General features: G+C 25.0%; 1 protein-coding gene across 1 annotated transcript; it reads left to right on the top strand.

The window, feature by feature from the left end:
- Positions 1–3,054: 3,054 nt before the first annotated feature.
- On the top strand, positions 3,055–5,664 carry LOC131637868 (thioredoxin-like 1-2, chloroplastic). Its single transcript, XM_058908437.1, has 4 exons — positions 3,055–3,387; positions 3,491–3,673; positions 4,689–4,853; positions 5,198–5,664. The coding sequence occupies exons 1-4, from the start codon at positions 3,232–3,234 to the stop codon at positions 5,429–5,431; spliced, it is 738 nt and encodes a 245-aa protein (XP_058764420.1). The 5' UTR covers positions 3,055–3,231; the 3' UTR covers positions 5,432–5,664.
- Positions 5,665–23,379: the final 17,715 nt, after the last annotated feature.

Here is a 23,379-nt window from a genome sequence, read left to right as displayed (position 1 = left end):
TTAAGAGTTTCCACGTTATATTTTTTGTGTTCTGATTATGCCTTTTATTTATCTCTATGTTTATTTTTCTCACAAGTAGATATCAAGACTTGAAAAAAACTTTGTCTAAAAGAAATTTTACAAAAACTTGTATAATCTAAGTAAATGATAAAAGATAAATCCATTTATAATTTTATTTTATTAAAATAATATAGACTTAAGTGCAATTTAAGAATTTCTATTTTGATTTCTTTTTTAATTTTTAGTTCCCCTTTAAAAAAAACTCAATCTTTTGATTTTCCTATTACATTTTTTTCGCCCCTTCTCTTCTTGTGTACGTAGATCCTCAATGTGACCTTGATTATGTGGCACCACGTCATTAAATTTCCTTACCTAGAAAATAGAAAAATTAAAAAAAAATCATATTTAATTTTTAATTACACTTTTCATAATTTAAGCTTATTTTAAATCAAACTAAATATTTTAAGAATAACCCTAACTTCACTCATCCCTTTTCCTTGAACCATCGTGAGAAGTTTCTAAGTTTTAAAAGTGGTGAGGGATTCAAATTTCAATTAGGTATGATCTTTAACAAGAAAGAGATGGTGAGGGAGTCTTTAAAGGACTATGCAATGAAGATGAAGAAAAATGGTGGAAAGAGGATAATAATTAATTGCATGGAAGGTTGCACGTTTTATATGAGAATTAGTAAAAGGGTTAGGAATGATTTTTGGCAAGTTGTAAGTCTAATTGATGGACACACACGTCATAGCTCTTTCTGAAAACTAGTCATAGCCTAAACCTGGTGGGGCGAGATCACCTTCTTCTCAATCAGGGAGCATTTAGCATTGACATTGACCATGGATCCATGTTTTGCTTGATATTTAATAAAGTGTACAAAGTCAAAGAATGATAATTAAGGTTTTCCTTTGGTGATGTGATTTTTACTATGAGAACTTGGACAACTTGGTTTACTAATTACAACCTATGAGGATTCAAGTATGACATGCGGTTCAAGATGCAAGAAGATGAATTAGAGTTTGGTGATCACTGCAAACATCCTCGGATAATGGCATTCAACTTGAAGATATCTCAAGCCTCATTTCCACGAAGATTTAAGAAAGTGCTTATATGATTGATTTACTTGGTAAGTCTCGAAGCTCCAAAGTGTGAAAGCTCGTCTAGTCGCGTTTGAGTGAACTGTGTATTGTAAAAACACAAAGACATTTTCGTAAAGTTATATGGCTAAATCATAAACACACACTAAAACATATTTTAAATCCTATGTTTTTCAAATTAAACATTCCATACGGATCAACTGTTAGAATAGTTTTGGACAAAATTTTGAATTGTCCAATCAATTGGTTCAATGCAAGCATTTTTATAAACAATTTTGATAGTGTATTAGTGAAGGACAACGTCTATGTATCCTAATATCATATCCATTATTTCTATTTTGAGCATTTGCAATTGATTATTAAGGGCTTCCACTTGATGGGCATAAGGTTCTAATCGATTGCAACATTTATTTTGGTCCAAGAATCTTTTCATTCCTATGCCAACCTCTAGCCTATAAATAGAGGCATACCTTTATATGTTCACTTTCAGAAATGTGAGCTTTCTATCTCGCTCCTCACTTTTTTCTCTCTAAAATATTTTACACTTTCTCTCACTCTAATTTAGTTGTAGCACTTCGAGAAAGTTTTTGTGTTTGGTGAGGAATTTGTATTCTAGAAAAGGGTGTTATTCTAAATTCACCAAGCAGTATTTTTCTCTTGGTTGAATAATTTATCCTTAAAATAGTGTTTGTTTGGGTTCAAAGTTAAATCCATTAAAAGGTTAGTTTGGGAATTTAGCTTTTAAACCGCATGTTCGATTCGTAAGCTCAACCTGTGTAAAAGCTTATTTCGGTTCGAGATCACTCCAGTTTAAAACCTCAACTTGGTTCGTGGTCATTCTATTAAAAACTCGGGTTCGGTTCGAGATCAGCCCAATTTAAAATCTTAAGTTGGTTTGTGGTCCTCCTATTCAAAACTATACTTCACTCGGAGGACAACCTGTTCAAAACTTCGGTTTGGTTCGAGATAAGTATATAAAATTTCGGTTTACCTTGGGGAATAACCCCTTTAAGTTTGTGTTGGAAGGAAGATTAATCGCTTCAGTCTGTTGTTTGGAACGAATATTAATCGTTTCAGTCAACTGTTCTTTGTTTGGTTGGAAGTTAACCTGAAACTTCATTTTTCCTTGTATAAGGGGGTTCGAGAGATTAACCTACTAAAAGCTCTTAATTACTACTGAATAATCTCAAGATCAAGTCTTGAGAAGATGACTATATCTCTTGGCCGAACCTATGTAATTATGTGGTATCATTTCTCTTACCATTAACTCTTTATTTCTGCATATTTACTTTCTGCTGTTATTTCAAAAACATTTTTATCAAAATGTTTTTAATCTCTACAAATAACAGTACATTTTCAAACCATTTTTTTCTTCTAAAATCCACAATTCACCCGCCTCTTATCGTAGATTAATATGTTCAACATTAACAACATAACACAATCCACTAAGTGGGCTTTGGCTAATATGAATAAGGATTTCACTTATGCACCATGCATAAGCCTACATAAGCCATTGGATCATGTTTTTAATCCAGTATTGAGTATTGAGTATTGAGTGGTGAGTATTAAGTATTGAGTAATAACAATTGATGTCTAGAATTTGATCCAATGATCCAATGATCTATAATAATTTATGCATGGTGCATAGATTTTTATCTATGCATGGTAACTGCACCCCACTAAGTGCATCCCACTCTAAACAAACCCTTAGATACCTCGTCCCAAAGAAAGAAATCTATTCATGTTATTTTCGTTATTGTGTTTTTAGATAGTTAATAATTTTTTAATAAAATAATTAAATTATATCTTTTTAATTTGTGTGAGCATGCTTAAATATTTTTTATTTATGCTAAGTAAAACTTACTCGATATTAACTCAGATAAGTGGTCCCACCAGTTACATAAATAAACATTTCTTTTTCTTTTTCTTTATTACTGTATGAATTTGGAATCCACCCCCCATGAGTCTCACCAAACCATTCACAATAAAATACCACTTTTTGTCTGTTCTAGCTTCCAACTTTTATCCATTTCCTTTTGTTTTCTTTCTTTTTCCTAACCATTTAAACATTCTTACTCTCTTCAATCTTTGCCTCACACTCTTTTGATTAAAAAAAACTGGATTTTGATCAATTATGGCATGTTCATCAAAAAGTGTTTTCCATGTTCCTAAATTGAATGAAAATATGCTTCTTGGTCCTAAATCCAAAGAGTTTTTTAGTCTTTGTCCTTCAAAACATGGTAAAGCAAAACCAAACATCAACTCAGTTTTGAGTAATGTCTCTATTAATGTATGTAAGCTTTGCTCTTTTTTTCTTTTTTTTTTGGTTTTACAGTTGTTGATTTCTAATTATTATTTATTTTTGTTAAATTAATTCTCTGTTTTTATTTTAGGCACAAGCAACAATTTGTGTTAACAAAAATTTGAGGTGGTGGAAGAAGAACTTGAAGACTAATATGATTGAGATCCAGTCAGCTGAAGAACTTGTTCATTCTTTGGTCAATGCCGGTGATGCATTGGTTGTTTTGGATTTCTATTCACCTGGTTGTGGAGCCTGCAAAGCACTTCACCCAAAGGTATTATTTATTCCTCTACAAACACTAAGATCCTCTTCTATTTTTTTTTTTAATTTGTTTTTTTTTTCAAATCTATATATTGTACATTTGAGAAACTAGAGCAAAAATTTAGTGATTTGATATTGCATAAAATATTATTATAAAAAAATAAAAGAAAATGTAGTATAAGTTATTAGAGGTGTTCAAATTTAATTTGATTAAAAAATTTTAAATAGCTTAAAAAGATTAAAAACCATAAAAAAAATTAAATAATATTGAATGTGTGTTTATTTTGTGACGAAAAGTGTTGACATCAGATTGAATTTCGAATTGATTTTATAAAATTGAATAAAACATATTCATATCTTTTAATATTTATTTGTTTTATATTATTATAATATATTGGATTAATTTATTATTAGACTATATATATTTTTTAATATTATTTTTTCTAATTCTGTCTAATTAATTTTATTGTTTAATTTATTTGAACCATGATCAATCATTTTTATTTTATTATATTAATTTTTAATATATTACATGATATATTATACATCAAACTTACTATTTTATAATATTTTTAGAATATAATAAAAATTATAATTTACATTCCAGATATTAAAATATTAATTTAAATTATACTGCAAGAAATTTAATTTAATCAAGTCAAATAAAAAAATTTAATCACACGCTCTAAACCAAATCTCACAAACATTTTAATTTTAAATAGATAATTTTTTTTTTCAAAATTGGCCCAAACCACCTTAGGAATACCTTTATAAATCATTATTCCATAGTCACAATATCACTTATCAAATCATCATATCACTCACTACATCAAATTTACAAGTGGAAAAATGTTAAAGTTATAAAATATATTAGAAATTAAAGTTATTAATTTAAAATTAACAGGACTAAAATTAAAATAAAATAATATAAAAAAACAAAATTATATTTAAACTTTATTATTGCTAGTTTCTATTAACAATATAATTTTGTTTTTGGTGACAACTAAACCAAGTTGATTTGTGTTCAGATATGTCAAATTGCAGAATTATATCCAAGTATAATATTTCTAAAAGTGAATTATGAAGAGCTGAGAAGCATGTGTCAAAGTTTGCACATTCATGTCTTACCATTCTTCAGATTCTACAGAGGTGCAGATGGTCGAGTTTGTAGCTTCAGTTGTACAAACACAACGGTAAAATACTATGAGTTTTGTTAAAAATATATCAAATTTAATGAATTTATGGTGACACTCAGGGCCGTCTTTGAAGTTATGCAAAGCGACCTACAGCACAGAGCCTCTCATTTTTTCACTTTTAAGCTATGGCAAAAAGGGCCTCCAGTTATCTAGTCAATTGTTAATTTATGTTTAAATAGGGTCTCGTAAAAAAAAATTCACGATTAAATTAAAGGTAACTTCAACTTCTTACACAGAGTCTCTTAAAAGTTTGAGATGGCTCTGGTAACACTTCGTAATTCTGTCACACACTTTGTCAACTTTTAATATCTTCTTTTATGGTTATGCTTCTATATACCCAGATAAAGAAATTGAAGGATGCTATAGCAAAACATGGGAATGAACGTTGTAGTTTAGGTGAAGCAAAAGGTCTGGATGAGTCTGAGTTGAAGGATTTGGCGTCAATTGGTGAAATAAGAATTGATTCTCCTTCGTTGTATTCTATGGAAGAGAAAATGAAGGATTTTTCTGATGTTTGGAATATGACAACAAGTAAAGATTATCACAATGGATTTGTGACAGATATCTTATGGTGATTGTTTTGAGATTCAGATTCATTGTTTTGAAGTAGCAAGTAGGACATTGGTCTTAATCCTATTAGACAACTGCATTAGATATGTGAAAAAAAAAATTGGAGTTGGAAAGGGTAGATATTGAAATTTCAATTTTTGAAGTTGAAATTATTATTAGTATCATTTTAATTATTAATTATTTTTTCTATTTTTTTTTATAAATATTTTGGAGTGGAGATACTACATGTGATGTGATGAGTGTTTGCAACTATTTTATACTTTTTCATTGGTTAAAAATTTGAATATTTTTTTTTGAATAATGATAATATATAAAAAGAAAACTGATACAAATAAAGAGGGGGGACTACACCGAAACCATCACAGAACTAACGAAACTTAAAAAAAGACAAACCTAACCTATTCTTTACAAAAACTGCCCTAAAAAATAGCGGAATCGAATCAAAACTAACAAAATTAGTCACCGTTAGGCCTAAGTTAACAAGAGAATCAGCACAACTATTCCATTCTCTGTATATATGCGAAGCCACAAAGGAAAAACTAGCAGTTATATTAACACAGCTTATCCATCTAGTCCTGATTTGCCAAGGAACTTTGAAGGGAGGCTTAAAGGCTTGGACCATCGCAACAGAATCCGTTTCTAACCAAAGATGCCGCCAATCCTTCTCATTGGCGAACTTAATCGCAGTCATAGCACCAGAGAGTTCGCCAATAAGAGAATTCGAATTACCTAAGAACCTAGCAAAAGCCTCAATAAACCGACCGTCGAAGTCTCTAGCAATACCACCACAAGCAGAGGGACCTGGGTTGTCTAAAGTAGCTCCATCACAATTGAACTTAATCCATCCAATTACCGGGGGGGGGGGGGGGGGGGGGGGGGGGGCTTCCAAAGAACCTCTAAAATCTTAGGGGCGCGAGGCGGCTGGATGACGACTTTAAAAGATTTCAACAAAACAAAATCTCTAATACTCACAAAAGAAGGAACTTTGAAATTTTTTCCAGAAATACAAGCAGAAACAATACCGGCGATGGAAGAGGATCACTTCAAATTAGAAAGTGTTGGTATTATTTTTTAGGATTGGAACTCTCTTTATTTTCTTGTTTAATGTGACTAAAGATTTTATAGTGTGTTTTTTGTCTGACTAACTTGTGTTTCTACCAGACAAGTTAAGAAATTAAAAAGAAAATATTTTATTATTAAAAAAGTATTTAGATTAATTTAAAAAGTTAAATATAATATAATATCAACAAGGATTTGGAAGGAAATTGTTTCGGGTTGGTCACATATTAGAAGATGAAGGCCCAATTATGAGGTCTAATTTGCGGTATCTATTCAGAGAATAACGAATTCTGTAGAATCTAGTTAAAAATTGAATACTTGATCCAAACTACTGGTATATCATCCATCGTCAAATTTGACCGGACAACTCTCTACATCTCACGCAAAGTTAGACGAATACAGTTTTAAACTCCTGTCATATATAAGTCTAACGAGGCGTCATTTCAAATGTTATTTCATTTTCACTTTCAAACTATATCTCTTTGATATTAACTTATGCATTAGAGTATTAATCTTACCAACTTTCTCCACTCTATGGCACTAAAAACTCTCATTGCTGTATTGTATGGACTACCCTAACACAAAAATTGTTAGCACCTAGCAGAATTCGAACTCAAGACTTTAAAAGAGTTTATTCTTTCCGCATTATATATTTTTTTCATCTCAAAATAATAATAAAGCTATATTAAATAATAATTACACGCTATAGCTATAGTTACATGATAAGGATTGGATACTTTAAAGGTGGAAAATATAATGTCTTTATGTCTATGCCTCCTATACTACTTCATCTTTCATGATAATCTACTATTCACCTTTTAGTAAAATACAGAAATTTCCGTGTCTTTTTCACTAGACAGGTACCCAATCCATTTCCAGTATGCATATTGTGCATCATTGAGTAATTTAAAATGGCATTATCGGATATCAAACCATGCAAATGGCTTATGCCATGTGCGACAACATTATGGTACATAAGGTATCATTTTTTGTATTCTTATATATCATACGGATAAGGCAATCTTGTAGAAATTGCATGATATTGTTCAGTGCATTATATGGATCTATCTGCACAGAGTCCACGGTTTCGACTAGACGCACTGCACTATCCAGCAAGAGCTGACTCACTTACAGGTCCTCCTATCCCATATGATGAAAATAGAACGAAAGGAGTGCAAAAGTTTTTTATTTTTATTTTAATGGATTTGATTCAAGGGTTAAATATATTTTTAGTGGTTATAAAATTATAAAATTTTATTTTTGATCTCTATTAAAAAAATAACATGTTTTGGTTCCTACAAAATTATTATGCACGTAGTTTTAATACCTACTGATAAATTGATGTGTATTTTTAAATGATTATTTTAAAGACATGTTTAGAACGTTATAAAAAGTTCTTCGAAAAAAAAGAAACTCTAAATTTGATTTCTAAGTTGAAATTTACATTATTTTTATTATTATCTTTTGAAATTTAAAAAATTCATATTTAATTCTTCTCATTTTAAAAAATTATGTAATTTGGTAAAGAAATATTTTTATAGTATTTTAAACAGTATAAAAAAAATTGTTCAAAAAATTTAAAAATTTAAGGATAATTAAACAGTTTTCAAAATTTTAAAAAACAGCTGGGACTAAAACTCTAGGCATAACATTTTTATAGACTAAAATATATTATTTTTTTAATACAGACTAAAAATAAAATTTAAAATATTTATAAGCACCAAAAATATACTTAAAATATATGATTCAATAAAGGAGAGCTATTTTATAGAGACTAAAATATATGATTCAACGAAGGAGAGCTATTTTAATCAAGGATAGACATAAAATATTTTTTATTATTTTAATATTTTAAATCAATATATAAAATATAAATTAAATATTTCCTCTCATTAAAATATCAAAACGATTATGTCCAACATATATAATAATAATAATATAATTAGATGTTTAAATATTCATTAATATATTTATGAGTTTATTGCAAATGACTATTAAAATGAAATTTTATTGTGATATAAATTTATGTATGGTTGGTACTGTTTTTAGTTTAAAATTTTAAGAGAACAAAATTAGTTAATGTTAATATTAAAATATTTGTTAAAAATTAAAAAACATATAAATTAATTAAAAATATGTTATCAATTCTCTCTTAAATATTAAAATTAAAAAGTAAATATAATTTAGTAATATCCATATATTAATTAAATATTTTTTTTTGACAAAAATAATTCATTAAATATTTTTTAATATATTTAAAAAGTATAAAGGGTTGGAGTACTTATTTGTTGGTATTATTATATTTGACGTAATCCACATCATTGACACGAAGGATAGCTGCAATCGAAGTACATATGGAACCCACATGTTTATTTTGGTGTATTTGGAATTATTCAATTAAAAATTAATAATTATTGATTAGTTTTTTATTTGCTACTATTTTATTACAAAAACTAGTAAAGGACCCGTGCGCCCGCATGGGTCACGTAAAGTCGGTATAAATATTAAATAAATATAATATGGTTATGGTTAAAGAATTATATTAAAATATATATTAATTAAGCGAAATAATTTTTTCAATGATGATTATCATATCAATATTAATTTAATTTATCAATTTGTAGTTGTTTTCAATGATGATATTTATGTTGGATAAAAATTAAAATAATATTAGAGATAATTAATTATTATTGTTGATTACAATTTTAACTCTGAAAAAATATAGTTATTGATAAAAAGTAAAAAAAAATAAATAAAAATTGAGATAATGTAGTTATTATGTACTATCATTATCAACAATTTTTATGGGCTCCCACCCCTAGTATGTCTACCCGCCTTTTTTTCCGCAGACGCACATTATCAAGAATTTTTATGGGCTCCCACCCCTAGTATGTCTACCCGCCTTTTTATGAGCATGATTCAAATTGCAAATTCAAATTATCAAAATAAAAAATTGCAAAAAAAATTATAAATCTATATAAGTCAAGAAACAAAAAATAATGAAATGACATATTATAATTCAATGTAACACATTTAAATCTCATTATTTAACTTTAAATATATATTTAATTTGATTTACCATAGAAAAATTTGTACAAAAGATGTATATTATTAATATTAATGTTTCTCATATTTGTGTTAACTACTCATACCGAATCAAAAATACTAATGTAATGAAATAAAAACAGCAAAAATATTTAATTCAAATTGCATATCCAATAACAAAAATAGAACATTTATTAAATAAAAAATAACGTATAATTTTATTTATAATCTTGACAGAAAAAAATTTATATACCAACTCTTTCTTTATATTTGATATATTTAATGAAATGAATATAAATTAGAATTAATGTCAAATATTTTTTTTATAGATATTAAAGAAATGAATATAAATTAGAAATAATGTCAACTATTTTCAATGGGAAAGATACAATAATGCGTATTGAAAGGTGTTATATGCATTTAATTTTTAATTTTTAATTCTATACAAAATCTTTTTTGTATGTTTATTTACAATTATTTTATATTGATTCCTCTATTTGAATTTGAATTATGTCAAGGTACTATATATTTGTTGATATTGTATGGAAGGTAGAGAGTTATATAAATTTCACTTTTTTATGATTAATTAACCGTAATGATTACGTTTAGATATTGGAATTGATTGGAAAACTTGTAGCATGCAAAAGAAATAATGATTGTTTTTAGATATTGTCAAATATTAAAGACATAAGGCATGCTAATATGAGTTGATGATGAAAAAAGACAATTGAAGGCATGAAAACCGGATTAAAATATTTGTTTAAACTTGGACATGAAATTAATTTTGGTAGACATCGATTTTCTTATTATGATAGTAGATATTATAATAGTAGATCAATTATTTCTTAAAAAATATTAATAATTGCAAATGTTAAAAAAGAAGACTAATTATTATCACCTAAAACTACATATTCCCAATGATATTTTCTTCAAACTTCTAATTAAAAAAGACTATTAATTATTACCACCTACAACTAAAACCTACTACAACTAAAATCTACCTCTATTGGGTCCTTTATTGCGATAAAATAAAATAAAACTATTTAATATTTTATTAAATAAATTAGGATTGGAAAACAAAAAAAAAAGTTAATCGTGTGAATTTTTTTAGCCATAAATAACTTTTAGAGATATTATTATTATTATATATTAATTTTTAAAATATTATTATTTCTATGATTAATAATTTGGGGCTGTTAACTCAACATAATATTTTTATTAGGTGGATTAATGTATAATTGTTATTAATAAACTCTTAATGTTGATTATTATGAAAATTTAATGAAAAATGAGACTGTTCTCCCATCGAACCATCTCCACTTTTTTTGTTAATGTCCTTGATGTAGTCAAATTTTCTACTCTTTGTCACTGAAAAAAATACATTAATAAATAAAAGGCAAGTAAACCAAACGCAGAGGTTGGTGTGAATCATAAATCTACTATAAATCGAAACAAAAATTTGATGAATGAATAGAGTGGGAATTCAAAAGGTTAATTTTCTGTTTCCAATATGTTAATTTCTTTAACCGAGAAAAACTAATAGGGTTTGGGAAAGAATTTAGGCCAAATATGATTATATATATATATATATATATATATATATATATATATATATATATATATATATATATATATATATATATATATATATAGGAGGGATCAAATTACACCCGAAGAGTTACACTACGAGTTACACTCGTTCAATAACTACATCTCAAATTAATATTTGTTAAATTCAACCGTTGGATTGAAACGTAATATCATATAGATCATACCTATAAAGTTTGAGCTTAATCTATAATGATTTACTATAACATCAAGATATCCAAAGATTAACGTCAAAATGAGCTTTCATATAACGTTAATTTTGATGTAATTCAATGACATAGTAAATCATTATAGATTAAGCTCAAACTTTATAGGTATGATCTATATGATATTATGTTTCAATCCAGTTGAATTTAAAAAATATTAATTCGAGATGTAGTTATTGAACGAGTGTAACTCGTGGTGTAACTCTTCGGGTGTAATTTGATCCCTCCTCATATATATATATATATATATATATATATATATATATATATATATATATATATATATATATATATATATATATATATATATATATATATATATATATATATATATATATATATATATATATATATATATATATATATATATATATATATATATATATATATATATATATATATATATATATATATATATATGATTAATACTTAAAGTAATAATGCATTTAAGACTTGTTAGCTACAATTAACATTGAGAATCAAAATAATTAAATTGGAAAAAGAAACAAAGCATGATTGAATTATTTGAAACATAAATATTTGGCACGTAAAGAGTCACATAATAAAAATAGTAATAATTTAATTGGAACGTAAATATTTGGCACGTAATAATTTAATGCATTTTATAATTATTTGTGTGTAGTTAATTTTTAATTTAGATTGAAACAAATAAATTGAAAAATCATATTTAATTTATGAATTAAATCAAATCCTAATCCTTTTTTAACTCTCCATTGAACTTCAGTGAATCATATATTTAATTTATTGGAATTTAAGATGGTCCTCCGAACCATGAAGACACTTTATTTTTGGTGAAATTTTTATATGAGAGAATCGTAGTCAAACTCTCCCGTGAAATCTTATCCTTCCTTTTGAAATTTTACGTGAGAAAATTGCAATCTCAATTTTAAACTCTCCCGTGAAATTCATATACCCATTTTTTTTCAATTAAATATATTAAAAGTTTTTTTTAAAGAATTAAATATGAGGATGTACACTACTTATATATAATATTTTTATAAATAGTAAAAGTTTTTTTTAAAGAATTAAATATGAGGATGTACACTATTTATATATAATATTTTTATAAATAGTAAATAAATATATAATAGTTGATATCTTGGTCTTTTGTTTTAAATATAAAAAAGAAATAAATCTGTGTCTTTCGTAAAAAAATTTGTTTATTCATCAATCATAATTTTCTCATGTTTTTTAATAAAAACAAATATATGTATCAACTTTTAGAATAAATGTTAACATCTTATCATAAATAAATGCTAACATTTTTTCATGTCAATTTTATTTTTATTTGTATCATGTAATAATAATATATATCATTTTTTATCAGGTATATGATATTTTTGCTTAAAAAATTTATAAAAGAAATCATACTTAATTGATTGAAACAATTTTTATAGAAGCAAATTATTGTTGCCTATAAAATTGACACTCTAAATCAAAAACAAATTTGAAAATCAAAATAAAATTGAATTAATTAATTTAACGTTTTATTAATAAGTATTTATATGAATTACATATATAAGAAAATTAAAAAAAAATATGGATTATACCATATTATATTTTGGTAATGTAAGAATATTCCAATTATTTTAAGATAATTTAGATCAAATATTAAATAAATATTTTTTATCTATTAGTTTGAAATCAAAATTAATCATCAGAAATTCTTATTAGAAGGAGTTAAGTATTTTTTTTCTTGTATTAAGTCATAATATTAAATATAATTATTTTCTTTTAATTTATGATATTTTTTTAAGATAAATTTATAAAAAATCATACTTAACTTATTAAATCCATTTTTATAGGACCAAATGATCTTGTGATTTTTGTGCATTCACCTATTGTTATTGTCCATGTAAAATATTCATTTATAAAAAATTATTGCCTTCCGATTTCTTATTATCATTGAATAAATATTTTTCTTATTATCATTCAATTAATATTTTCATATTCTCATTCAATTATTGTCTTTTTTTTTCATATTCTCATTCAATACCAAAAGACAATTGCAATTTTTGGAAAAAAACAAATAATTAAGAATGTTAATTATATAGCCGTAAAAAGATTATGTTAATTATATAGCCGTAAAAAGATTCTGTAGATTAATGTCATTATTGATATAGACCCTAAGAATTGTTTAGAGATTAATGAGATAATTAGGGTATGAAAAATGACCTTAAATCGGCTATTGATTTTCTTATATAGATAGTAGATAATTTGATGGTCTTATATATTAAAAATTAATATATATATATATATATATATATATATATATATATATATATATATATATATATATATATATATATATATATATATATATAAAAATAAAAAATAAACAAAATATATCTCTCTCAATGGAATGGTTTGTAATTAAACTTTTCCACTTTCTATTTCTCATATATTTTTTTTCTTTTTCAAAAAAAATAAAGTAAGAGTAATGTAGAAAAATGAAAAGTTAAGAGTTTAGAAAAATAAAGTGGGAAAATTAAAACCTTTCACTTTATTTATTAAAAAAACTAAATCTTAATAATTAAAACTAACGATTCTTAATTAACAATAATAATTAATAAAAATAATCTTAATTATTTTTATATTGAATTTTTCAAATCAAGTAAGAAATGACATTTCACCATTTAATTAAAAATTAAAGAAAAATAAATAAAAGAAGTAACCACGAGGAAGGAAAGAGAATGCAGTGATGTAAATTTTGTGTGCAGCAACGTAAAAATAAAGAAGCGTGTTCCAATAAAGAAGTTTTGCATTAAATTGGATGTTGGAATGTAATCATGATTAGATGTAAAATGACGCTCAGGGGTATGTAAAACCATGTTTAATTGATTGTGATTAGGGTAATTAAGGGAATTTGGTGGTAATTGATTTTTATATATTAAAATAGATTGATAAAAGGGTGTATTGATTCGATGGGTCATAGTAGTTTTTTTTTAAGGTTTGTCCTTAATACCTACCCACTCCTTAAAATTCCATCTTCATTTATGTTTGATTTACTACACTTAGTCTTATTGAATACTAGTGCGCGTACCCGTGCGTTGCACGGGATTAAATTTCGGATGTTAAAAAAAAATTATTTGTTTCATATTTTAAATAAATAAATATATAATTTTATATGCTATAAAAAATTGATTTCAATTATAAAGTTAAAGTAACATATAAAATGATTATATAAAAAAAAAATTAAAATTGTAAATAATTATTTTTAGAAGAAATTATAATTTACAAATAATTTATAAATAAAGTTATAGTAACCTATGATTTTTTCTTAAAAAATGATAATATTTATAATTAATAAAGATATATTCGTTTTACTTAAATATTAAATAGATTATTTATTATGAATATATATTCTCTTTATTAATACCAACAAAATATATATTTTGGGTTAAGTTTTTGCTAAATTTTGTGAGTTATCTAAAAAATTATTAACTCTTTAGAAAGAATAATAGATTAGAATAATTATTAACCCTTTTATATATAGTTATAGATGCAAAGAAAATGAAAATAAAAAATAAATTAGAATAATGGAAAGAAAGATCATTTGGGACATCATTGATTCTATTATTCATTCTTTTAAATGTTTTATTACACATAGAATTAGGAAAATGCATTCAATATCATAAAAAGATTTTAATGGCCAATTTTAAAGTATGTCATTCAAATTTCTATTATTTCCCACTCACAGTGAAACTGCCAATAAATTCAATAAAGTGCATTGAAATTATCTTTATTAGTAGGCTTTAACATGAGGGAGTGGAAGGATATGACAGGAATGAAAATAAGGCAGAAGTTAGAGAGTTGGATATTGCTTAACCAAATTGAAAATTAATACTATAATCAATGGGAGAATAAGTATCACAAATAAGAACTTTAAGAAAGAAATAATATAAACAACAATCATAGATAACAATCATAGATAAAATGTTGAAAAGAGAAGATGGGGTGGGAAAGACTAAAATTAAATGGCATGGTATATTGCTATTCTCTTGACTGCTCTAAAGACAAAACACATAATATATATGTGTGATCCTGCTGCCACTGTGATGTCATTGATTGATACATAGAGATATACTTCCTCACCCATGATTTTTGATGCATAGAAGGAATACTCCCTCAAAAATTCTCATCCTTTACATTGTCCTACAAAATTCTCATAATATGATGAAGTGAAAATGGGACCATACTTACTTTAGAAGCCTGCTCCTAAACTCCAAACATATTCAAGGTCTTAGAAACTAAGTTTAGCTTCAAGTTTAATTTCTTTAGGAATCTAGAAATGCAATTACCTTTCCAAGTTCCATAAAACATTATTAGCTAGAGTAATGGAGCATAATGAAACAAACTCATATACCAAGCTTATATTTCCAATGTGAAATTAAGAAACAAACTCATCTACAATAAAACATTAAAAACCACATCAGTGAAAAAAATACTGATATTAATTAGAATAATTCTCAAGTATCAACAAACCCTTTCTTTAAAAGTTCTATAATCTCCTCTTTTGATCCATCACTCTTTTTGGGAAAGCTTTTGTCTCATCATATTTGCTTGTTGTTTGTTTCTAAAGCTATAAAATATTGTCCAAAAGTATATAATTGTATCTATGTTTTTTATCCGTAAAATATCAAATATTATGACAGTTTGATAATGTAAGTCATCAATTCAATTATACATATATACATATAGAATTATCATGGAAACAAACATCAATTTAATGATACATATATACATTGATATCAACACAATGGAAACAAATATTATGACAGTTTGATAATGTCTTACATCAATTCAAGGGAAACAATGACATCAACACAAATATGAACTCTCCAATTACATTGGCAAGTAGAATTAAAACTCACAAGCATGTTATAATTTCTTCATTAAGCATGAACTCATATATCTAAAACCTAACATCAATGCTAAGTACGAAAGCTCCACATCTAAAATTTGGAATGAACTCAAATATACCTCTCAAAATTACACACAACTTTGGGCCAGCTATCAAAACTATTTGACTAAAGAAAAGAGTAAGCATGGTTTCTTAATATTTGGGGAATTGAAAACATTTGGTTTTAAGGTTCTAAGTTTACCGGTATACTTGATTACCTCGCATATATGGATTTTCCTTACTCCTTTCAAAGGTAGCAATGCCATTGCATTATCCTCATTCAAAATAGTAGTAATTACTAAAGCATAGTCTGGAGCTTCCAACAATGATCTAACAATAGAGTATCCTATTGAATGAATAAAGTCCAATATTAAAAGCACTGAAAGCTAAAGTAAGCATATGCATATTACAAAAATGGCATGCCTGTGGCTGGATGCACCATGTTGGTAGCTGCACCAAATAAAAGGTTCTTTTGCTCTATGTTATATAATGATTCATCAACTGAGATATAAGACCAAATTCAATTGAAAATTTGAGCACCTGCATTTTATCAATCTTTCATGTAATAAAAAATTAAAAAGACTATAAAAAATGTATCACACTGAGTAACAAAACACTTTTCCACATGTCCATGCAAGTCCTGATCAAACAATCCCAACATCATATCAATCTGCATATGCATAGTTAACATGTAATAAATACATAAGAAAACTTTTTGACAAATATATTGCTATACTGTTTGACAAATGAATCATCGACATCAAACCTTCAAGAAGATGGTAGTTATTGAAACTCCAATCCCTCCAACGCCGGTCCAAAAAATAACGCTTCTGACGGCTTGGAAACTGCCAGATCTAGGCAATAACATTGACGCCGATGATAAGTGTCTGCGTAGTATAATTTAGACTCACCTTTGCCTATGGAATCATACAAACTGCAACCATATGTGAAATTTGTAACCTTAAAAAAAGACAAAAATATTTCAAAACAGGATAGAAATTGTTAAGGATATAAGAAATTACTTCTTACAGTAGGCAGCCACACATTCTATACCAGTTGCCTTGAATCCAACACGCACACCTTCTGAAACCATATGGCTTAGAATGCTGAATTTGATTCAATTAACAAAGAGAAAAGTTGTATTCTTTGGCTATTAGAACCTGTAAGAGTAAAAATCCAAAACTGAAACCAGATCAAATATACAAAAGCCCTAAATCTCAAATACCAAAGAAACAAAATTGCAAAACATACAACCATTATTTGATGTTAAAACAAACAAATTAAGAGAAATTTTTTACCTGTTAGTAGAGGTGTCAATTTAGGGGGCCAAAAAATTTGAGCCCTAGCCCACTTAGTGAGGGGGCCTAAAAATATCTAAGAATAATGAGCCCCTAAACATATAGGCCCCAAAAATATAAGGCCCCAAAAATTTAGAAGGGGCCTTGGGCCCCAAATCAAAAATTAATAACTTAAAAAAAAATCAAAAATTAATATTCTCAAAATAAAAAAAATATTTAAAAATTAAAAAAAAACTGTTTTTTATAAATTAAATGGATTACTTTTATTTATATAAATCATCTCTTTATATGGAAGATACTCTATATATTTAAGTCAATTAGTGCATTATGAATGAATTACTTCTATTCATATAGATTATCTCTTTTATTTCCTACCGTAAATACAATTCTATTCATATAAATTATCACTTTTATTTCCTTCATTAAATACAACTCATCTATTAAACTTGTGGACATAGATTCTAGGAACACTTGCATTTTCCAAATTAAAAATGTACTAATGAAATTAATATGAAAAGCATGAGAGCGTATATAAAATTCTAGTTTTTTATTATTACTTAGACAATGTTTGTGACAAGTTGAGTTTAGAGAAACTGCTAGTAAAAATGTTCTTTCAGCTTGTATTACTACTATAGCGTCATAGTAGAATTTAGAGAAACTGCCATTGTTTTGCAACACACAATTAATTGTCTCACAATTGTCAAATTCCATAACCGTAAACAACATTTTTTATATATAACAATTACTATCTGAAAGAAAATAAAAAAGCTTTATTGATGCATCACCTGGTCAATTTGTCTCACTAAAAAGGAAGAAAACAGTAAAAAAATTAGTGTATAGGTGAAAATTTTGAAACACAATAAGGCCCCTTCAATAGGGCCCAAAAATAACACATTAATTAAGGGGCCTAAAATTATAGGGCCTTAAAATTTTTTCATATAGAGAGGGCTTAGTAAAGTGGGGCTTTAGTGGGGCCAAAAAATTGGGGTTTTGAAAAATTGGGCTTATTTGACAGCTCTACCTGTTAGGTTTCTTTCATTCAGTACTATATTCAATAACATCATAATCTGGAAAAAAATTAAATAAAAAAGAGATCTGCCAAAAACGATTTTAGATCAGAAACCATTGAATGTCATTACGATGTTAGATTGCAAACGATTTTCTCAGAGTTGTAGCTGCGAAAGGAGCGTTTGTTGGTGGAGAGGGAAGAAGGTAACAAATCACCACCATATTCCATAGCGAGATCTAGTAATCCTAATACACAAATCTTATTGTGAAAGGGTTTAGAGGAAGAGAGGGAGAGAAAGTTCTAAAATTGTGTGGTCTGAAAAAATGAGAGAGAAGAGCACGAAGAAATAAATGGTCTAAAGCATGAATGGTCTTGATCCATTGTATAGATAACCAAAAAAAATTGAACCATTTTTATTTGCTTCTCCCAAGTTAATTTGCTTTTCGATGTAAAAATCTCTCAAATATGACTATTGAATTACCCTAGGTATATCTGATTATTATTAGAAATTAATAAAATAATAAATAAAATAATAAAAATATTTAATTAATTCAAACTTTCCTTTTATAGAAAGAATAAAATATAGCATAATGCATGAGAGTGCGCCACTTGTCAAAATTGCCATAAAACTCCTTTTGTTTTATTATACTAGATTATACTAGATTACCGACCCGTGCTTCGCACGGGTATGTTAGAAATAAATTTTTATAATAATTGATATTTATTTGTTATTTGCATATAAAATTATTTTGTATGTCATATAGACTATATTTGCAATTATACTTTTAATTATTCAATGTGAAAGTTAATAAATTAAAAAAATAAAATTGTATGATATTTTAAAATGTATAAATTTGAAGAAATAAAAATTAAGTAACTAAAGAATATTATTAAATATTTCTTTATAAACTACATTTGATGTTGTATCTATATCTTCACATTCATCATTAGTCTCCAATATCTTCAATTTTTTTAAAGTAACCCTTGATATGGCAATATATAGTTGTCCATGAGCGAACATTGGTTGTGGTAGATATACTCCAACATGTTTGAGTGACTGCCCTTGACTTTTATTGATAGTCATTGCAAATAAAACAGCTAAAGGCCGTTAGAATTTGAAAGGATATAATTTTTTTTACTAATATTGCTTCCCAAAATAACCTTTGCTTCAACGGCGTATTTTCCCATTTTTTGTAATTATTAATTGTGTTACATTACACAAACCTAAAGACAGATCAATATTTCTCTATAACATTACTGGTAATCTAACTTTTAAGCTTAACTTGTGATTTGGAAGTCCATAAGAAATAATTGTGTTTAAAAATTCAGGAGTGTGTACATCATCTGGGATGTCAACGTTTGAGTTTTTATAATACGGAGATTCAAAACTCAAATATATTATTTTTTCCATTTATTAAAAATTTCTCAAATTAATAAATAATGATTAGTTATATAAGTTTTTAGCTGTTCCACTAAAGGAACCATATTTATCTATATAAGTAATTCATATAAAATAAAATATTTATATTAATAAAAATACTATAGCTACAAAAGTTTTAGGGACAAACAAATTTTAAAAAATTAAATAAGTATGCTTTATCATTTTTTAATATTATTATTAATAAAATATTAATTTAAATTTTCTTTGTCACAATTGTAATACCTAACATTATTGCAATCATAATTCTTAAAGTTCAGGATAACAATATGCTTAAAGCTATTTTTGATATAATTGTAATAAATAAATTACTATTTAAAATTTAAGAAAAAATTTCATTTTTCACAAAATATTATCAATAAAATAGCTTGGAATCTGATATATAAGAATTCTCTCTATAAATATTTTTAATATCATTTGATCACAAATTTGAACATAAAATATATTTAATGTCATTTCATCTTTTTATCATATAAGATATATTTAGGTTAAATACAATAATAATTATTTCTTGAATACAATAAATTATTATTATTTATTAAATACAATAATAATAATTATAATAATAAATTTAATTTATATTAACTTAGTTATGAATAATAATAATTATTATTATTATTTAAATTATTTACATTTTAAAAACCTAAAAGATTTTATCTAAGTTTCTATTTTATTAATTTATAAAGAAAATCCAAATAATTGTAATTAATTTTATTTTATCATTGGTGATAAATTGAAATAAAGAAAATTTTATAAGTGTATGATTGAAAATAAATTAAAATAAAGAAAAATTCATGCTAATTTTTATTATTAATTAATAAAGGTTATGTGATGGACAAATCTATCATATTTGGGTGTTATTACATATATTAAAAAAACGTAAAACACATTAAATTAAAAATACATTGAATCATTTAGATTCTTTAGTTTTCAAGCATGGAAATTTTGGATCTTTAATGATTGATGCATTGTCACCTTCAAGATTAATTGTTTAAATGTGAATTATATAAAAACTCGTGCATTGCATGAGTTTGATTATAATCATTGCCTCAAATATTGTTTAAAAATATATATTTTTGCAAATATAATTACATATAATCTTATAATTGAATGTATTTTAAAACTATATTTAATATAAAAAATGTTTACTAATATAAGAATCTTTATTAATTTATATTATAATTTTATTTTATTATTTTAGTTATATTCTTTAAATTTGAAAGATATATCATATTACGTGAATCATTTTATCATTTGTGTATATTATTTTTAATTAATCATGAAATTCATAATACATATAAATGTATATTAATGTATACTTGTATAATTTAAGGAACCTAACAAATACCTAAAATTATCAATGTCAAGTCCAAGTAAATTCAAATGGAATAATTTTTAGATAGTTAAAAAAATCATACTAACATTATATTTCCAGTAATTCGTCTAATAGTGGTCAACTTTCGATTTATTAATGGTAAAAAATTACCATACCCAAAAAAGAAAATAATGATAAAAGAAAAGAACAAAAACTATCATAAACATATTTTAAACCATTTATTTTTAAGTCCTTTTATTTTTTACATACGGCATAAAAAATATCATACGTATATTTAATTTTCTTGCAAATAAAATTTATTTTTATGGTAATGTTTAATTTTTGTACTATTCAATTTGTTTCTAAACATTCTTCCAATAATTTAATCCAAAATAAAATAAATTAAAAAATTGGCTTATTTTTTAATCTTAATTTTGTAAAATACATATCAAGATATATATTTTTTAATTTTCTTTATATTTGTTGCAAAATCAACAACTAATGTATAGCTATGTGTTCAAAAGGTGTTATAATAATAAAAATATATGATCATTAATTTTTTTGAAATAGAAAGGTTAAAAGGAATTTTAAACATAGTTTTATGTCATTGTGGAAACCAAAACGATAAGAATGATTATTAAATAAATCAACAATATAAAATAAGAAGAATGTGACCTTTAATTCAGATGTGTGATATTTAATTATTCTAAATAAATTGATTGATATTTTCTTTTAAAACAACAACAAAAATAATAATATTTAATAATAATAATAATGTTAATAAGAAAAAATTAATATAATTCATCATCTCATTTTATATGGATGAGTGAAGGGAGATAAACTCAACTAAAAATAAAGTGATAAGAATGAGAGAAAAAACTATGAGAGAGAAACATATAGAGGTGTGATGTGAGAGAGGGCTGGCTCCAAATGACACGTCAACCAATAATATAATAATAATATTAATAATAATAATAGTAATAATAATAACTTTTTGTAAAATTTTACAAATTATAAGTTACAGTGAAAACCAATATAATTAACATTCATAGATACTTGCTCAAAGAGAAAATTAAACACAAATAATTTTAGAGGTGTTAACCCCTAATACATTAGAGAGCAAAAGTAAAAGATTAGCTGGACACTTCTAGATACAAATTAGTAATTTAGACTTCGTGATCTTTATTAATCAAATATTTGAATCTATTGAATCTATTGAATCTATAGAGAAATAGTTATTAATAAAATATAATCATTGAATCTATTTTGAATTTTAAAAATAAAAAAATTTAACCATAAAATATATAACATTGTAAAATTCAATTTAAAAGCGTAACAAAAAAAATCATAATGTTTTTATATTTTATAATTAAATTAAATGATATGTGGAAATTAATATCCTTTACTTTGGAGAATTAATTATATTTATATTTTTGAATAGTTTTAATTTTTAACTATGTTATTATAATAATTTAATATATTTATATTTTATAATTAAATTAAAATGATATGTGGAAATTAACAACCTTAGATTTATAGTTTTATGGGTTTTATTTTTTAAATTTATAATTGGAATATTAATAATATTATCATCATTTTTATATATCATATAAGTTATATATTATATTAATTTTAAGATATTATAATTATATCAATTTTATTAAAAAATTTAAATTGATAAAATAATAAAACAATTAATTATATATTTTTATTTTTATTTATTATTTAGAAAAACTAAGTAATTCAAAGTTTATGTAAAAAAATATAATCTTAATATTAAACAGAATAATTAAAAGAGAATAATTAAAAAAAAAATAATCAAAAGAGAATTAGCATTATAAAATATAATAATGTTAGTTGAATATAATAGTGTTAATTAAAACAATTTGTATTATTATTATTATTATTATTATTATTATTATTATTATTATTATTATTATTATTATTATTATTATCATTATTAGATAATAAAAATTGTTTTTGTATAAAAAAAAAGAGAATTAGGATAATAAGATATAATAGTGTTAGTTGAATATATTATTTTATTATTA

Source organism: Vicia villosa, unplaced genomic scaffold (assembly GCF_029867415.1).
Source record: "Vicia villosa cultivar HV-30 ecotype Madison, WI unplaced genomic scaffold, Vvil1.0 ctg.002103F_1_1, whole genome shotgun sequence".
Taxonomy (NCBI): Eukaryota; Viridiplantae; Streptophyta; class Magnoliopsida; order Fabales; family Fabaceae; genus Vicia; species Vicia villosa.
Note: the sequence above shows the minus strand (reverse complement) of the source record. Positions and strands in the feature narration are given on the sequence as shown.